This window comes from Lithobates pipiens, unplaced genomic scaffold (assembly GCF_037356315.1).
Source record: "Lithobates pipiens isolate NorthernLeopardFrog02 unplaced genomic scaffold, aLitPip1_a1.2 Scaffold_8, whole genome shotgun sequence".
NCBI classification, from domain to species: domain Eukaryota; kingdom Metazoa; phylum Chordata; class Amphibia; order Anura; family Ranidae; genus Lithobates; species Lithobates pipiens.
Genome location: NW_027507903.1, coordinates 382,881,878 through 382,899,752, shown reverse-complemented (window position 1 = coordinate 382,899,752; position 17,875 = coordinate 382,881,878). Strand labels below are relative to the sequence as shown.

Here is a 17,875-nt window from a genome sequence, read left to right as displayed (position 1 = left end):
TTGTATCCTGTGACCCTAAACTGCTCTCCTGTTAAATCTCTTCAGCAATAAATAGTAAAAGGACTGAGCCTGAATTAACAGTGTGCATGAGGTGGAGCTTATGTGACTGGCAGTGTCTGCACTATTCAAGAAACCTCAGCATCCTCTTTGGGGGTAAGCTATACTTTTTTTTTTGGGCATTGGTGCATGTTCCCTAGGGCAGTACCCACCCCATAAGCTATTTGCTGACAATACTTCCTATTAGCCCAATGGGCATTGGTGCATGTTCCCTAGGGCAGTACCCACCCCATAAGCTATTTGCTGACAATACTTCCTATTAGCCCAATAAATGGGTATTTATGATTTGACAGATTTGGTTTGACATTGGGGTTCAGGTTCAACTTCTTTAAAATTTGCTGAACCCTGCTTGAATTAAACCCAGGGAAGCTTGGCTCATCCCTAGTACTCATCATCAAAACATGTAAACAGATAAATTCAGTACTATACCGACACACTTGACAGATCCTCAAAGACAATCAGTACAGTAATGACATATCCAGAAACATGTCCACAGAAACATAATCAATACCACTCTGACGCAACCAGAAGTGACACACCAGAAACATATCCACAGAGAACTGACAGAACAGAAACATACCCCTAGAGACACAATCAGTACCATACTGATGCAACAGAAACATGTCCTCAGTCAATCAGTATTGTACTGCAACATGTCAGCAAAGAAGGGAGGCCCGGAATAAGGACAGAAAAAGAATGATGGAGGGCCAGGCATGACAAAAGTTTCCAGGGACGGAAGGGGTTAAGGTCAGGAGAAAGAAGTGAGGAGGAGGAGCTGGCAAGGACTGTGTGTAGAGGGGAGGAGCAGTATAAAAGGGAGGCAGGGCTCTGGCGGGGAAGCAGAAAAAAAATAACGGGGACAGAAGCGAGTTTACAGGGGAGAGTACTGGAAAAGTTTAACCTGGACAGGGTCAAGCCGGACAATTCCAAAAAGGTGGACGAGGAGAAGAGGAGGTATCGGCTGATACCGCGGACATTCACCAACTGGTTGCAGGCATTCGCGATCATGGCCAGCGTGATAGGGGAAAAAACTCTGGAGCATTGTTCTGCCCTGTTCTGTTGTATGGACGCGATTGGGGAAGCACATCGGGTCTACGGAGGGACCGATTGGCTGCGTTATGATGAGCAGTTTAGGCAACGCAGGGTGGTGAGACCGGCTCTACGGTGGGACCACAAAGACATCAGTCTGTGGATGCGGTTGATGTCGTCTGTCAAGGCCCCGAATCAGTTTTTTCAGAGTGGGGCTGGGGACACACCCTCCTCTGGGCTGTCGGCTGGAAAAAAGTGGGGGGTATGTTGGCAGTTCAATGAAGGGGCCTGTAAGTTCGGAGGAGTTTGCCACTTCAAGCACGAATGTTCAGGCTGCGGAGGGAATCACCCCCTGTCCCAGTGTTTCAAGAAGGGAAAGCATGCCGGCGATGCTGCTCCAAAAAGGGACTACGCCGGTGATGGAGAGCGAATCTCCGATCCCCCTTGGATTTATACCGGGCTTTGGGCACAAGGAGGAGGTTTTTGTTGGCTGATCGAAACTGCGGTTTGGTGTGTAATGATTTATTTTCTCCATTAGGTATTGTGGAGCCTCTCTATGCACGCATTTGTGGGTGAGGCAAAGGGTCTTGAACGTGATCCGATTTTTTACGGTTAGCCAATGTAAGCTCCTCAGCGAAGGAGAGATGTATTCCTAGGGTTTTTTTCCTGTTATCAGCCTTGCCGTCGTGTTTTGGATCAGTTGTAATCGCGCAAGTTGATATTGTGGTAATTCTATGTAAAGCGAGTTTGCGTAGTCCAGCCATGAATTAATGATTGTTCCAACTACCACTGCTTTGTCATTCTTTGGGATAAAAGGGATGAGTCTGCAACGCATGCACAGCAGGTGGTGAGATCCACTGACTACTGCTCCTATTTGCGCATCCATTGACATTTGTGCGCCTAAAATAACCCCGAGACTCTTGGCTTTGGTCTTTGGGGAGATAGTCTGCCCAAAGACGGTTGGTGGAGACCAGGAGGTTTTGGTTGCAGGCTTATGATTTGGGTGTAAGATAAGAAGCTCTGTCTTTGATTCGTTCAGCTGGAGGGAGTTAGTGGTCATCCAGTCCTCTATTGATTTGAGGCAGTTTTCAAGTTGTTGTTGGTGATCTTTTTTTCCATTGATCCGGAAATAAAGTTGCGTGTCGTCAGCGTAAGAGTGGAAGCAGAGATCTGAGCATCTGATGATTTGGAGAAGTGGGCGAATGTAAATGTTGAAGAGAACGGGTGATAAAGTAGAGCCTTGAGGGACTCCGCAGGTGACTGCCCGAGTTTCGGGGAGGAATTTTCCTAGTTTCACTGTCTGTGACCGATTTCCTAGGAAGGACGCGAACCATTGGAGATCTATGTCTTGGACTTCGGCTACTTCTGTGAGTCGGACGAGTAGAGTATTGTGATCTACTGTATCAAACGCTGCACTTAGGTCTAGCAGTACGAGGAGGCACGGCTCTCCGTCATCTGCTGCTTCGAGGGCGTCATCCCAAATCTTGAGGAGAGCTGTTTCTGTGCCATGACCCGGGCGGAAGCCTGATTGCAGCGGGTCCAGGAGTTTGTGAGTATCCAGGTGAAGTTGTAGCTGATGTACTACAGCTTTCTCCATGATCTTAGAAATGGTGTTGAGGCTTGTAATTGGCCTACGGTTGTTTGGATCCTGAGGGTCCAGGTTTGGTTTCTTGAGTAGAGGTTTGACGATGCCTTGTTTGAGGATGCTGGGAACAATCCCTTCGTGGAATGATCGGTTTATGAGGTGGGTTATGGTTGGAGCCACGATGTCGGAGCATTCTTTCAGTAGTTTTGTGGGGATGATGTCAATATGTGAGGTACTGTCACGCAGTTTATTAATGATGTTTTTTGCGGTGTCTATGGTAATTGGGGATAGTGAAAATTTCGGCGGTTGCGGTATGTTGGTGCAGACATCCTCTTTATGTATTTGCTGGCTGAGGTTCGATGTTTTCTTCTGACAAATTGTTTCCCTTTCTGGGGGTTCTAGGTACACCGGATTCATTGATTGATTACCTAGTTTAAACAGTTCCCGTGGTTGGTTTGCGGCCGTTGAGATTGTGTATGAGAAGTGGTCCTTTTTGGCTTTGAAGATTGCTTTCCGATAATTCTCTGTGAGACCTTTGTAGTTAAAGTGGTTTTCCTCTGTGGTATTTCTTCTCCATGTTCTTTCCGCTCTTCTGCGTTCTTGCTTTAGTACGACGAGGGAGCTATTAAACCATCCAGAGTTTTTCTTCCTGGTGAGAGCCCTGCGTTTTGGTGCTACCGAGTCTGCTGATTGCAGCAATGCCCTGTTCAGGGAGTTGAGTGTTTCCTCCGTAGAGTGGTTTAAGGTTATTGTAGTTATCTTGTTGGACAGAGTGGATTTGAAGGATTCGCAGTACAGTTTTTTATGCAATCTGGTCCAGTGCGTTGTTGTTACAGGTTTCCGTTTTTCGTTGGTGATGTTGGTAGCTATTTTGAATTTGATGGCGTGGTGATCCGTCCATGGCAGAGTTATGTTGTCGAGTATGTTGACGTCAATGTTCTGTTTGAAAATGAGGTCCAGGGTGTGTCCTGACCCATGCGTGGGAGTCTTTATCAGTTGCTGGAGACCCAGTTCTTCTAGTTGATTGATGCAGGCAGTCGCAATGGGGTCTTTAGGCTCATTTGCCCAAAGGTTGAAATCTCCGAGTGCCAGGAAATTTTAGAATTTTAGGGTGTGCATTGCAAAGGATTCCATGAGGGGTGAAAGAAGATTGGACTTTGGTCCCGGTGGTCTGTAGCACAGTAGAATATGAGTGGTATCATGGGGTGTTGGTTGAAGATGTAGCGTCAAGAAGGAACCAAACAAGTTTCGGCTGATTCATCACCTTTCGTTTTCGAAGGGTGGTTCGGTGAATAACGCCATAGACCCCGAGGCTTGTACAGTTTCTTATACTTCTTTCAACGCGGCGGTTGGGTGGGTTAGGCGGTACGGACATACGGCTCTCATGGCAAAATCTGACATTGAGTCGGCATTTTGCTTGTTACCGGTGCACCCAGAGAGCTTTCACCTCTTGGGTTGCTGTTGGCAGGAGATATTTTATGTCGATCAATGTTTGCCCATGGACTGTTCTATTTCGTGTGCCTTGTTCGAGTTATTTAGTTAGTTCTTGGAATGGGTGGTTCGGGATGTGACAGGCTTGGCCACGTTGCAGCATGTTGCGGATAGGTTTGGGGTCCCGCTAGCGACAGAGAAGATGGAGGGCCCAACGACGAAGCTCAGTTTCCTGGACATCGAGATTGATACTATCGCCATGGAGTGCAGGTTGCTGAGGGACAAGGTTGAAGGGCTGAAGGCAGAGGTGAGAGAATTGATAGGGCAGCGGAAGGTGCAACTGAGGAAACTGCAATCTGTCCTAGGTAAGTTGAACTTTGCGTGCCGCATTATCCCGATGGGCAGGATATTGCCGACGGCTGTCCGCAGCTACAGCAGGAGTACAAGTGCGACCCAGTTCAACTCACCAGAGAATTGAAGTAGAATTTGAGAGTATGGTCCACGTTTTTGGAAACTTACAATGGATGATCGGTTTGGATGGAGGGGCCGGTGAGTAATCTTGACTTGGAGTTATTCATGGACACAGCGGGGTCGACTGGTTACGGGGTGTTTTTCCAGGGGAGACAGAGTGTGGCAGTGTGGCCGAAATCCTGGGTGAGTGCAGGTTTCACACGAAATTTGTTAGTCCTGGAACTATTTCCGGTTGTCAGAATTTGAGGATCCGGTTGAATTGTGACAACATGGGGGTGGTTCACACGATTAATCAGATTTCCGTATCATCTCGGCCGGTGATTCTGATGCTGCGTCACCTGGTTTTAAGATGTTTACAGCACAACACTTTCTTGTATGCGGTACATATCCCGGGTGTTGAAAATAACTTAGCTGATGCCTTGTCTCGGTTTCAGTGGCAGAGATTCAGGGAGCTGGCCCCGGCTGCAGAGGAAGAAAGGATTCCCTGTACGGTTTGGCTTTGGGAGATTGTTTTGGAGTCACTGCAGGATGGATCGGGAGGTCGGTGAGCGGCGTATGCCAAGGTTTGGAGAGAATGGTTGTTTCTTACACGGCTGGCACAAGCCGAGCGGCAGGGGGCTGATTGGGTCTTGCTGGTGCTGTATTTTGTCACCAGGCAGATGGAAAGGAAGGGGTCGGTGTCCGCCATCGAGAGAAAGCTGGCGGCCCTGGCATTCTGGTTTAAGCTGCAGGGTGTGGGAGATTTCACGAACGATTTCTGGGTACGTCAGGTGATTAAAGGGTACAGGAAATGTCACCGGCAGCAGGATACGCGGAGGCCGGTGTCTTTTTCTGTCCTTAATCAGATTTGCAATAAGTTGGGCGAGGTGTGCGTTTCAGTTTATGAGGTGGTGTTGTTTAAAACAGCTTTTTCAATCATGTTTTTTAGGGCGTTTCGGGTGGGGGAACTGGTCGGTCCTGCCAAGCGGGTAGCAGGGGGCATGATGATGTGTGACGTGTCTGTGGGGGAGGACAGTCTAGTGCTTAGGCTGCGGAGGTCCAAGACCGACCAAAAGGGAAAAGGGGTGGACGTACAGTTGTTTACATTACCAGGGACACCAGTTTGTCCGGTAAGGGTAGTGAGGGAGTTCAATAGGGTTCATACAGAAGGTGACAGGCCTTGATTAATACATCAGGATGGTTCCTATTTATCAAGGTTCCAGTTTGTGGTGGTCTTCCGTAAATGCCTGGGGGCTGCAGGGTTGCAGAGTTCGCAGTTTGCCTCCCACTCCTTCCGCATCGGAGGCCGCCAGTTGTGGGCTGGATGAGGCAGCTGTGAAGAGGATCGGGAGGTGGGAGTCTCTGAGATTTCGGTCGTATGTGCGACCTCACTTGCTGTAGGAATCTACTTTAAAAGGGGGGTCATGAGATCGGGAGACTGGTGGTAGGTATAGAAGGTTGGGGAGATTTAATTTGTTGGTGTTATGTCATTACAGATGGAGGTCACATAAACCTCGTCTGGATTTTAGGGCATTCGTATGTCTTCTGGGTAGCCAGGAGAGCGGATGTCAGGCCGGGCGGCAGACAGCTGGGGATTTCCTGGAGGGAGGCGTGCATCAGGTGGCTGGGCATTCCAGGGATGGGTTAGAGTAGAGTGGTGCCGGAGGTCCTTCACACGGGAGGGAATGATTTGGGGGCTAGGTCGACTAGGGACCTCATCGCAGATGTGAAGGGCGATTTTTTTTTTTTTGCTGCTGCAGAGACTTTTTCCGGGGATACTGTTGGTTTGGTCCGACATAGTTGCACGGACCTCATGGCGGATGACCCGTTTGGTTTTTAGGATTAATAAAGCGTGTATAAAGTTGAATAAAGTGGTGGGTCAATTTTTTAAGAGAAAAGGGGGTCTGGTGATTCGACACATGGAGTTGGAGAAGGATGTTGGGATCTTCCTGTGGGGGGATGGAGTGCACCTTTCAGCTGTGGGGATAGATTTATGGGCTTTGGGCCTTCAGGATGGGGTGGAACGTGCTCTGCGGGTGTGGAGGGGTCCTTAAGGCAAAGGGGGTCATCCTTTGCGGGCTGTGGTGGGGTCTTTGATGGTGGCAAGGAAACTGATGTGATGGAATGGTGGGGGGGGGGCTCATAGGTGGTATGTGCCCCCCTTTTTGGTGTATCCCAGCAGAAGGGTAGGCTGGGATACGGGAATGGTTGCACTGCGGGAAAGGGGGTTGTCTCAGGGCTGATAAACAGCCGGAGGCCTGTTATGGTAAAGTTGGTGGAAGTGTACTGGTGGAAAAAGTGTTTTAAATGGAAAGGTGAGATTCGGGTGCCATCAAAGACCAACAGACTGGGAGGGAAATTACTGTCGGAAAAGGGTTGTACATATGTTAATGAGGTTAATTTTATTTTGGTTTTAATATATATTTGGTTAATAAAAGGCTGCTATGGTCAGTTACACTTCAAAACTCATATGTTGCCTATTTATTTAATATGAAGGTAAAGTAATGGAATAAGAGGGGGAAAAGGTTGTTAGAACTAATAGAGGGTAACAGATGGGAAAAGGACATCAGGAATACATTAGTCAGCTCCATACTGAGAGCACAAATGTTTTCAAAGACAGTCAGACCATACTAACACAACCAGAAACATGTTCACAGAGGCACACAATTATTACCATTCTGACACAAATAGAAACATGTCAGCAAACACAGAATGAATGCTTTACCAAAACACCAGAAAACATGTCAGACGCAATCAGTACTCTGACACAAGAGACACATGTGTTTAAATACATAATCAGTATTGTACTGACACTCCAGGCATGCTCCCAGATACGCAATCAGTACTGTACTGACAAAACCAGAAACTTTTGAATAAAGACACAGTTAGACCATAAAGACAGTTAGTACTTTGTTGACACACCAGAAAACCTGGCTGTCACCAGAGACATGTCAACTAAGCAGTAGATGTGTTTTAGTTGGATTGGGCTTGCAAACTGAGATCATCTTTGCTCTGTTCCTAAATAGGCATACATTTGTAATAAAAAAAACATATGTCCCCAAATTGCCAAAAGCTTTTACTTGAGCTCTTTCTAATTGTGATTTTCATTTTGTATGAAGAAAGAGGCAGGCGGTCCAGATGTGGAAGGGTGGGGCAGGCAGTCCAGAGGATGGAGGGGAAGGAGAAAAGGAAAAGGGAACAGAATTGTGGTGGGAGTGAGGCAAGAAGGGATGGCAATGAGATTCTGCATAATAGATAAGAAGGTATGGGGACCACACTGAAAAAAGGAGACAGAAGGGGGCGCATGCGTGGTGTGGAACAGGCAGGGCGCTAAGCCTAGGAGCTCCGGGGACAGCGGAGAATCTATAGCACTCCCCGGGACGATTCCGCTCACCTATCGACTCACGAATAACCTCTCCCTCCTGCGGGACCACTCGTGCATGCCGACATCCAAGAAAGAGAAGCACGGATTAAGAATGCAATGATATAAGGAGTGCTGGACATGACAGTGTGGATGAGGGACACAGAGGGTTAAGCTTTATGGGTGGAGTTCAGGAAAAGGTTTGCAGGAAACAAGTTCAGTGTAGGGGAGGGGTCACATAAAAGGGAGAGGTGTGGCTTTAAGGAATCATTCGGAGCCCAGTGTGACACAGAGGAGGCAGTTTTTTCGCTGCTCCTCTGCTAGGGCAGACCTCGAGGGACTCTTCGCGCGGCTGCGACGGGCGGCGGAGGTGCACGGTGCGGACTGGCTGCGGGAACGTGTGGGTGACCTGACGGACGGCGATGTGGACGGCGGCGGGACAGGTGAGGTTCCACTGCGCGCGCGGAGGTCTCGGCCTCCGGCGCGTTTTTCTCCTGGGCCTACTCCTCGGCCGCCTCGTGACTCCCGGAGCCCGGGGGTGGACCGATCGGTCCCCCCGGCAAAACGGCAGGTTATCGGCTCCCCCCGGTCCGGGCGGTCGTTGCGCCGCCGAACGGAGGGGGGCGGGGCTTCGCGGCCGCATGGAAATGGCGCCGGGACCGCACGGGGCCCGGTGGAGGTGGGGGGGAGTGTGGATGGCTCTGGGTCGGCAGGCCAAGGGGGGGTGCACGTGGCGGGGGATCTGCGGCATGCTGGGTCTGGGGCCAGCATCCGCGCGGTGGGGGGGAGGGGGGCGCTCCGGGGGGGTCGCATGCTGGAGGGGGGGAGGGAGGGTCGCAGAAGGCTGCCAAGGTGCCTGGCAGGGCTGGTTTTAGACGCCGGCATGCCGGGGGCGGCGGGGGGAGGAGGACATTGCCTGCAGTCCCGGATCGCAGGGACCGGATGGACCGCGCGGAGCACAGGGGGATTGCCGCGTCCCCGGTGCGTGCTGGAGAGGTCGGTTCGGAGAGCGAGCTGTCCCAGGAGGAGGAGGGGTCCTTTTCTACACCCGGACCGGTACCGGTCGCCGAGGCCCCTGGGGGCCCGGGTAAGTTGCAGGAGTCTACATTGCTGGCGGATGCCTTGCGGGATCTGATGGGGGTGGCGCAGGGGGGTGCGGTACCCACGGGATCCCGGGACGTATTGGGGGGGGTTGCGGCAGGTTCAGCGCAGGGGGCGGGGCCTGTGGCCCCGGGGGGGCCGTCAGGTCAGTTGCAGGAGCTGTTGGGGGGGCTGCAGGCCCTGGTTGGTAAGTTTGCTGGGGGCTCCGGGTCGCCTCAGGTGGCCCCCTGGATGGGGACTGTGGGGGGGGCCGGGGGGGCGGAGGTCATTCCTGCGCGGGATGCACCGCCTGCTGCGGTGTCGGGGAGCATGGATGCGGGGGCTGTGGGCTCGGGGGTCCCCCCGGTGCCCGCGGACCCGGGGGCGCGGTCTGACCTGGTTAGGATCGCGGATGCTGCCCGGTGCGAAGTCTATGTTTGTTTCGAAGGCCCATTGGGGGCGCATTTGAAGCAGGAGGTGCGGGACAAGATCGGCAAGGGTGAGTATGTGGAGATTTTCTCCTTGCTCCCCCTCGAGAAATTTAATTTGGACAGGGTTAAGCCGGACAGTTCCAAGAAGGACGACGAGGAGAAACGTAGGTATCGGCTGATCCCGCGCACATTTGCAAATTGGCTTCAGGCGTTCGCTATATTGGCTAGCGTGATAGGGGAAAAGAACCCCGAGCATTGCTCGGCGTTATTTTGTTACCTGGACGCGATTGGGGAGGCTCACCGAGTGTATGGAGGGCTGGCTTGGCTGCGCTATGATGAGCAGTTTCGTCAGCGTAAGGCAATGCGGGCTGACCTGCGGTGGGATCACAAGGACATAAGCCTCTGGATGAGGCTTATGTCTGCTCCGCGGGCGCCCACTCCGTTTCTTCAGGGGGGGGCCGGGAGTGCGTCTTCCTCGGGACTGCCGGCCGGAAAGAAGTGGGGGGTGTGCTGGCCCTTTAATGAAGGGGCTTGTAAATTCGGAGGCGCGTGCCGCTTCAAGCATGAGTGCTCCGGGTGCGGCGGCACCCACCCCCTGTCTCGCTGTTTCAAAAAAGGTCAGCGTGCCAGTGCCGCCGGTCACAAAAGGGATGACGCCGGTGAACCTGGGAAGGATGCTTCCTTTCCTAAATAGGTATCCGGATGGTGCGGCGGCGCGTGGGTTAATTCTGGGTTTTCGGGACGGTTTTAGGATTCCCTGTTCTTTGGGAGGGGTGCCGCCGTTGGCCAGGAATTTGCGATCGGCTTTAGATCACCCGGGGGTTGTGGATGACAAATTGGGTAAAGAGGTGGCGCTGGGCCGGATGGGTGGTCCTTTCGAAGTGCAGCCGTGGGGGGACCTGGTGGTCTCCCCGTTGGGTGTAGTTCCTAAGAAGGAGCCGGGGAAGTTTCGCTTGATTCATCACCTGTCTTTTCCGAAAGGGGGGTCGGTCAATGATTTCATTGACCCGGAGGCGTGTACGGTTTCCTACACGTCTTTTGACGCGGCAGTACGGTGGGTCAGGCGGTATGGTCGTGGGGCTCTCATGGCCAAGGCGGATGTGGAATCGGCGTTTCGCCTTCTGCCGGTCCACCCGGACAGCTTCCGGCTGTTGGGATGCCATTGGCGGGGCAAGTTTTATGTGGACTTGTGCCTGTCCATGGGTTGTTCCATTTCATGCGCCTATTTTGAAGCTTTTAGTTCATTTTTGGAATGGGTGGTGAGAGATGTTTCGGGCCTGGAGTCGGTCATCCACTATTTGGATGACTTTCTGTGCGTGGGCCCGCCTGCCTCCAATGTGTGTGCGATTCTTCTGTCCACGTTGCAGCACATTGCGGGCAGGTTCGGGGTGCCGTTGGCGGGGGATAAGACGGAAGGCCCGGTGACGGAATTGAGTTTTTTGGGAATCGTGATTGATTCTATGGCAATGGAGTGTCGCTTGCCAGAGAATAAATTACGGGATCTGCAGGCGGAGTTGGCAGGCATGCAGGGCCGGCCGAAGGTTCAGCTTCGGGCCCTGCAGTCCCTGTTGGGCAAGCTGAATTTCGCTTGCCGGATCATCCCTATGGGCCGTGTGTTCTGCCGACGGCTGTCGGGGGCCACTGCCGGGGTAACCGCCCCTACCCACTTTGTGCGTTTGCGAAGGGAACACCGGGAGGACCTGCGGGCTTGGCATGAATTTTTGGAGTCGTATAATGGGCGGGCTATGTGGATGTCGGGGCCAGTGAGCAACTTCGATGTGGAGTTGGTTACTGACGTGGCTGGCTCAACGGGTTATGGGGCATTTTTCCGGGGTCGGTGGAGTGCGGAACCTTGGCCACGCTCATGGGAGGTTGCGGGGTTGTTGGGCAATTTGGTTTTGCTAGAATTGTTCCCGATAGTGGTGGCATTGGAGCTGTGGGGGGCGGAGTTTCGTAATTTGAAGTTGCGCATCAATTGCGATAACATGGGGTGGTCCAGGTCCTCAATCGGATGACTGCTTCCTCCCCCCCGGTCATCCGGCTGCTGCGACACCTGGTCTTTCGCTGTTTGCGGCTCAATGTTTACGTTTATGCTGGGCACATACCTGGGGTGGAGAATTCTTTGGCTGACTCGCTCTCTCGTTTTCAGTGGGACAAGTTCCGGCAGCTGGCGCCGGGAGCGGAGGAGTCGGGGGCGCCATGCCCCGGGTGGATGTGGGAACTTCCCTTGGAATCGCCGCAGGTTGGTTAAAAAGGTCGTTGAGTGAGGCTACATGGTCCGCTTATTCTAGAGTGTGGGCGGAATGGTGGGCGTTCCTGCGGGAGGTTGGAGTGGCTGGTCGGGGCTCCGACCGGCGCTGGGTGGTATTGTACTGGGTTGCCCGGAACATTGAGACGGGCCTGTCTCCCGCGTCTATTGAGCGGAAGCTGGCGGGGTTGGCCTTTTTGTTCAAACTGTGGGGGGAGCCGGACGGGACGAAGGATTTTTGGGTGAGGCAAACGTTGAAGGGGTACAGGAGGGATTGGAAGGGTAGGGATGCGCGCCGGCCGGTGTCATTTGACAATTTGGTGGCAATTTGTTCTCGGCTGGTGGACGTTTGCTCGTCTGCTTACGAGACCGTTCTGTTTACGGCAGCGTTTTCGTTGGCGTTTTATGGGGCTTTTAGGATTGGGGAGTTGGTGTGTCGCTCAAAACGGGTGGCTGGGGGTCTGTTGGATCAGGATGTGCAGGTGGTTGCGGATCGGGTGAGTATACGGTTGCGTAGGTCTAAGACTGATCAACGGGGCAGGGGAGTGGCGATTACGCTGCTCGCCCTGCCGGGCTCGGTAGTGTGCCCGGTGGCGGCGGTACGGGCTTTCCGGGCGGTACGGCCTGTGGGGGCGGGCCCCTTTTTGGTGCACGAGGAGGGCTCTTTTCTATCCCGTTTTCAATTTGTGTCGGTCTTTCGGCAATGCCTGAGGGCGGTGGGTTTGGATGAGCGGGACTACGCGTCCCACTCTTTTCGGATTGGGGCGGCCACGGAAGCGGCTCGATGTGGGCTGGAGGAGGCGGTGGTTCGCCGGATTGGTAGATGGGAGTCCCGGAGGTTCCGGTCCTATGTCCGGCCGCAGTTGCTACTGGGGTAAGGAGGGTGCGGCTGGGGGTTGTTTGCTGTGGGATTTATGGGGGGGAGGACTGTGCTTGTAACATTCCTTTGGTTGTTGTGTTATTTCTCTTGTTTTCATTCCAGATGGAGGTTCTCAACGCCTCGTTTGGATCCTGGGGCATTCGTACGTCTGCTGGGGGGCCAGGAGAGGTGATTCTCTACCAGCAGGCAGGCAATTGGGTATCCCCAGGGAGGTAGCTAGGGTGATGTGGTTGGGTTTCCCGGGCATGAGGTGGGAGCGTGTCATGAGGGAGGTGGAGCGCTTCGCTTTGAGGGATAGGCCCCCGGATGTGCTGGTTGTTCATGCGGGGGGCAATGACCTGGGAGTTCGGAAAGTGAAGGACATTTTGGCGGATATCAAGGCTGATGTGTTGCGCATGCGAGTCCTTTTCCCGGGCACCATTTTGGTGTGGTCGGACATTGTGGCCAGAACGGTGTGGCGGGGGGCCAGGTCTTTAGCCAGCCTTGGAAAAACTAGGATTAGGGTTAATAAGGTTGTTGGGCGGTTTGTAGTGCAGAACGGGGGCATTGTGGTAAGACACAGGGAATTGGAGGTGAATGTAGGGCTTTATCTTAGGCGGGATGGCGTTCATCTATCGGATGTGGGGATTGACCTCTGGTCCTTTGGCTTACAGGAGGGCATACAGAAAGCTCTTCGGGTGTGGGGCGGCCCTCAAGGTTGAGGGGGTCACCCTTTCGGGCTGTGGCGGTGTGTTTTCTGGTGGTTTCTGACGGTAGACAGGTACTCAGAAGGGATCTGAGGGTGTGGGGGGCTCATCTAACGATCGGCCCCTCTGGGTATTCCTGAACGTTGGAGGGAATACGGTTATGTTCACTGGCGGAAGTTGTCTCCGACCGGTCACAGGTGGAGGCCTTTGGGAAGTTGGTCAGGTGTACCGCAGTGATTGGGTATTGGTTTAAGTGTGGTCACCGTCAGAGATCACCAGAATGGGCAGTTAATGTTATATAAAATGTGGTTTAATGTTAATAAAGTTATTTATATTTATATATTTATATATATTTATATATTTATATATTTTCATATTTACAAGTTATTGGAGTAATTTTGAGTTATGTTTAATAAAGGCTGTTGTGGCCAGTTTACTCCAACCTATGGTGTGGTCTCGTTTCTAATAGATAAGGAATAGTATAAGGGGAACATTCAGACTACACTAGTCAAGAGAAGCACGGATTAAGAATGCAATGATATAAGGAGTGCTGGACATGACAGTGTGGATGAGGGACACAGAGGGTTAAGCTTTATGGGTGGAGTTCAGGAAAAGGTTTGCAGGAAACAAGTTCAGTGTAGGGGAGGGGTCACATAAAAGGGAGAGGTGTGGCTTTAAGGAATCATTCGGAGCCCAGTGTGACACAGAGGAGGCAGTTTTTCCCACCCTCCCGCCCTATTGTTATGTGTTTGTTTTGTGGTGTTTTGTTGCTGGTCTTTTTCTTCTTTTGCAGGTTCATCGGTTGTCACGGCAGCTGAAAGTTTTTCGTGTTGGCGGTGTGTTTTCTGGTGGTTTCTGACGGTAGACAGGTACTCAGAAGGGATCTGAGGGTGTGGGGGGCTCATCTAACGATCGGCCCCTCTGGGTATTCCTGAACGTTGGAGGGAATACGGTTATGTTCACTGGCGGAAGTTGTCTCCGACCGGTCACAGGTGGAGGCCTTTGGGAAGTTGGTCAGGTGTACCGCAGTGATTGGGTATTGGTTTAAGTGTGGTCACCGTCAGAGATCACCAGAATGGGCAGTTAATGTTAATTAAAATGTGGTTTAATGTTAATAAAGTTATTTATATTTATATATTTATATATATTTATATATTTATATATTTTCATATTTACAAGTTATTGGAGTAATTTTGAGTTATGTTTAATAAAGGCTGTTGTGGCCAGTTTACTCCAACCTATGGTGTGGTCTCGTTTCTAATAGATAAGGAATAGTATAAGGGGAACATTCAGACTACACTAGTCAAGGCAAGTGGAAAACCGCTCAGCGCTCTCTTACAAACTATCTTCTGCGGGTCACTGAGAGACAGGAGATGTCCCAAGATGGCGCCCAGGCCTTCACAGACGCGGAGGCCTCGCGGACGGCAAGCTCTCATACAGGTACTGGGGATACCCACCTAACGAAAGCAGACTTGGAAGAAAGTCTAGCTAACATGTATGACAGGTTGGCTAGGAAATTCCAGGCGGAATTACATAAATCAACTAGCACACTGTCGCAAGAGCTAGGGGCCCTGGGAAACAGGACTGATCTCTTAGAAGTAAAACATGATGAACTTCACTTGGCCCATAAAGATCTCCGGAGGGTCCATGAGTTTATGGGAGACACGGTTGTCCAGCTCCAGAATCATTTGGAAGATCTGGACAACCGCAACAGAAGGAACAATGTTAGGGTGCCGGGGGTCCCTGAATCGGTGACCGACCTTCCTGCTACGGTCATAAAGCTGTTCCAACTCCTCCTACCTAACCAACCTAAGGAATCCTTTATCTGTGATTGCCTGCATAGGGCATTGAGACCTAAGCCTCCCCCGGAGAAACCACCCCGGGACATTGTCTTGTGCCTTAAGGATTTCCTTATAAAAAGAAATCCTCAGAGCTTCCCGTAATACCCCACGCATTCAACTGGATGGGGCTGCCATACAAATTTTCCCAGACATAGCACCCGCTACCCTGGAAAAACGATGACAAATGAGAGAAGTCACCTCTACGTTGCAGACAGAGCAGATACGCTATCGTTGGGGCTTTTCATTTAAACTGATAATACCGCACAATGGATCCACACACATCGCCACTACGGTTGCGGAGTGTAGAGAAGTTTTAATGAAGTGAGGCCTATTGGAGAGACAACAAACACCCAGGCACCCTCCAACGCCTCGTCCATCACCCATTTGGGCCACCCCATCGCCTCAAAGGGATAGACGTTCCCGCAGACTGCAACCATTGTCCGAAATATGACCGCAATGTTGAACATATAGAGTTCTCACCTAAGTCAAGGCAAACGCAACAGGACATCAGGTGTCACTATAGGGACACCTCGTCTGGATCAATCACTTGACATACTTGGATCCCCTGACCTTTTCTTTTTCATGCTTTAGTCAACCTGGCATGACTACAATTGCAGCTTTGATTCTCCCTGTCCCCGGAGAAGATCTCTTTTTGCCCTTTTTTTTTCTCTTTTTTAGCCTCGCGCTTCCCCCCCTCCATACTTGCCCGCCACTCCCTACTTGATCCCCTCCTTTGACTTTTTTTTCTAGCTAGCCCACTGGTCCGGGGTTCTTCCTTTTTTTCTGAACCCTGAATTGGTGGTCCGTACTCACCTTATCCCCTCTTACCTATCCACCTTTGCGGTGGGGAGTGGATGGAGGGCCCTTTGTTTACACTTTATTGGTCTGGATGGACTCCCCACCCCGACCCCATAGAGTTTTAAGTTATTTTGTTGTTTATTTGTTTTTATGTTATGCTGACCTTAATGTTCGCTCTCGAACGTGGATATATCTGCTTACTGCATTTAGCTTTTCTAACTGGTGGAGGCAGTGGCGGAATTATAGGGGTCGCCAAGATCGCCATGGCGACCGGGCCCCTTGCTACAGGGGGCCCGAGGGCCCCCTGTACTCTTCGATAGGAGGGAAGGCTGAGAGGAGTTCACGATCATCAGCCGAACTGAAATCGGCACTGTGCGGGAGCTCCTCACATTAGGCTTAGTGAAAGCAGTGTGTGCTCTTTGTCTCCCCCTAGAGTGCAGTACCCGGCAGGAAGAGCCAAGGTAAATGTCTGCTGTTTTTTTTAATAAGACTATCTACTGTATTTGTGTTTGTATGTATGTGTGTGAGCATGCTTGTATGAGTGAACATGCTTGTATGTGTGTGAACATGCTTGTATGTGTGTGTGAGCATGCTTGTATGTGCGTGTATGTGTGTGTGTGTGCATGTATGTGTGTGTGAGCATGCATGTGTGTGAGCATGCATGTATGTGTGTGTGTGAGCATGCATGTATGTGTGTGAGCATGCATGTGTGTGTGTGAGCATGCATGTATGTGTGTGTGTGAGCATGTATGTATGTGTGTGCGCGTGTGTGTGAGCATGCTTGTATGTGCGTGAGCATGCTTGTATGTGTGTGTGTGAGCATGCATGCTTGTATGTGTGTGTGTGCGAGCATGCTTGTATGTGTGTGTGTGCGAGCATGCTTGTATGTGTGTGAGCATGCATGTATGTGTGTGAGCATGCATGTATGTGTGTGTGAGCATGCATGTATGTGTGTGTGAACATTAATGTATGTGTGTGTGAGCATTAATGTATGTGTGTGTGTGTGTGTGTGAGCATGCTTGTATGTGCGTGAGCATGCTTGTATGTGTGTGTGTGAGCATGCATGCTTGTATGTGTGTGTGTGCGAGCATGCTTGTATGTGTGTGTGTGTGCGAGCATGCTTGTATGTGTGTGAGCATGCTTGTATGTGTGTGAGCATGCATGTATGTGTGTGAGCATGCATGTATGTGTGTGTGTGAGCATTAATGTGTGTGTGTGTGTGTGTGTGTGTGTGTGTGTGAGCATGCTTGTATGTGTGCGAGTGTGTGTGAGCATGCTTGTATGTGCGTGTGTGAGCATGCTTGTATGTGCGTGTGTGAGCATGCTTGTATGTGCGTGTGTGAGAGAGCATGCATGTGTGTGTGTGTGAGAAAGCATGAATGTATGTGTGTGTGTTCATATATGTATGTGTATGTATGCATGTGTGTGTGCGCATGTGTTTATCAGTGGCGGTGCATCCAAAAGGGTGCACAGGTTCGACCCCCTCTATGACCAATGGATAGATTCATGCATAGCATAACATGAATCTATCCATGGCCACCGCTGCCACCCCCATATTTAGGTGTCTGGTCCCTTTTGGGGTGCCTGAATTACAGTGGCGGGGGGTGTTTTTGCAGCACCTGATTAGAGCCATGGGCTCTAATAGGCTTCAAAATAGGTGACCTGTGAGTGCCATGTTTGAGGCTCACAGTCTACCCAGGTGTGTTAGAAAAGTGAATTAATATTCACTTTCCTAACACTGAACCGCCTCTCCACCAATCAGGTCTTTTACCCATCACCCGATTGGCTAAAACGATAGACACAGCTATTGGACGCCCATCAGGAGGAGAGGACGGGAGATGAGGATGGCAGTAGCTGCATGGAGGACCCCGCTCATGGCCGTTACCCGCTGCCCCACCAAGACAGGGTAAGTGGCGGGCAGACAGTGAGCGGGCGGTGGGGATTCACAGTAGCAGCATTTGATGGGCACAGTGGCAGCATTTGATGGGCACAGTGGCA

General features: G+C 51.4%; 2 protein-coding genes across 8 annotated transcripts in view; one reads left to right on the top strand and one right to left on the bottom strand.

Moving 5' to 3' along the window:
- LOC143964154 (electrogenic sodium bicarbonate cotransporter 1-like) overlaps positions 1-17,875 on the bottom strand; it is a 1,025,456-nt gene that overhangs the window by 301,793 nt on the left and 705,788 nt on the right. The gene's annotated exons all lie outside the window — the stretch shown is intronic.
- LOC143964155 (uncharacterized) lies at positions 8,741-13,527 on the top strand. 2 transcript variants are annotated; one of them, XR_013271076.1, is made up of 3 exons: positions 8,741-9,000; positions 11,574-11,666; positions 12,655-13,514. XR_013271076.1 is itself a non-coding variant. In XM_077473852.1 (2 exons), exon 1 carries the CDS (start codon positions 9,946-9,948, stop codon positions 11,437-11,439), a length of 1,494 nt encoding a protein of 497 aa, XP_077329978.1. In that variant the 5' UTR covers positions 9,018-9,945; the 3' UTR covers positions 11,440-11,666; positions 12,655-13,527. The 2 variants fall into 2 exon arrangements, 1 of the variants encoding a protein (XP_077329978.1); XM_077473852.1 differs by lacking the exon at positions 8,741-9,000 and having other exon boundaries at positions 9,018-11,666; positions 12,655-13,527.

Excerpts from the sequence above, each read along its gene's own strand:
- LOC143964155 (XM_077473852.1), top strand. The coding sequence starts at position 9,946 with ATGAAGGGGCTTGTAAATTCGGAGGCGCGTGCCGCTTCAAGCATGAGT.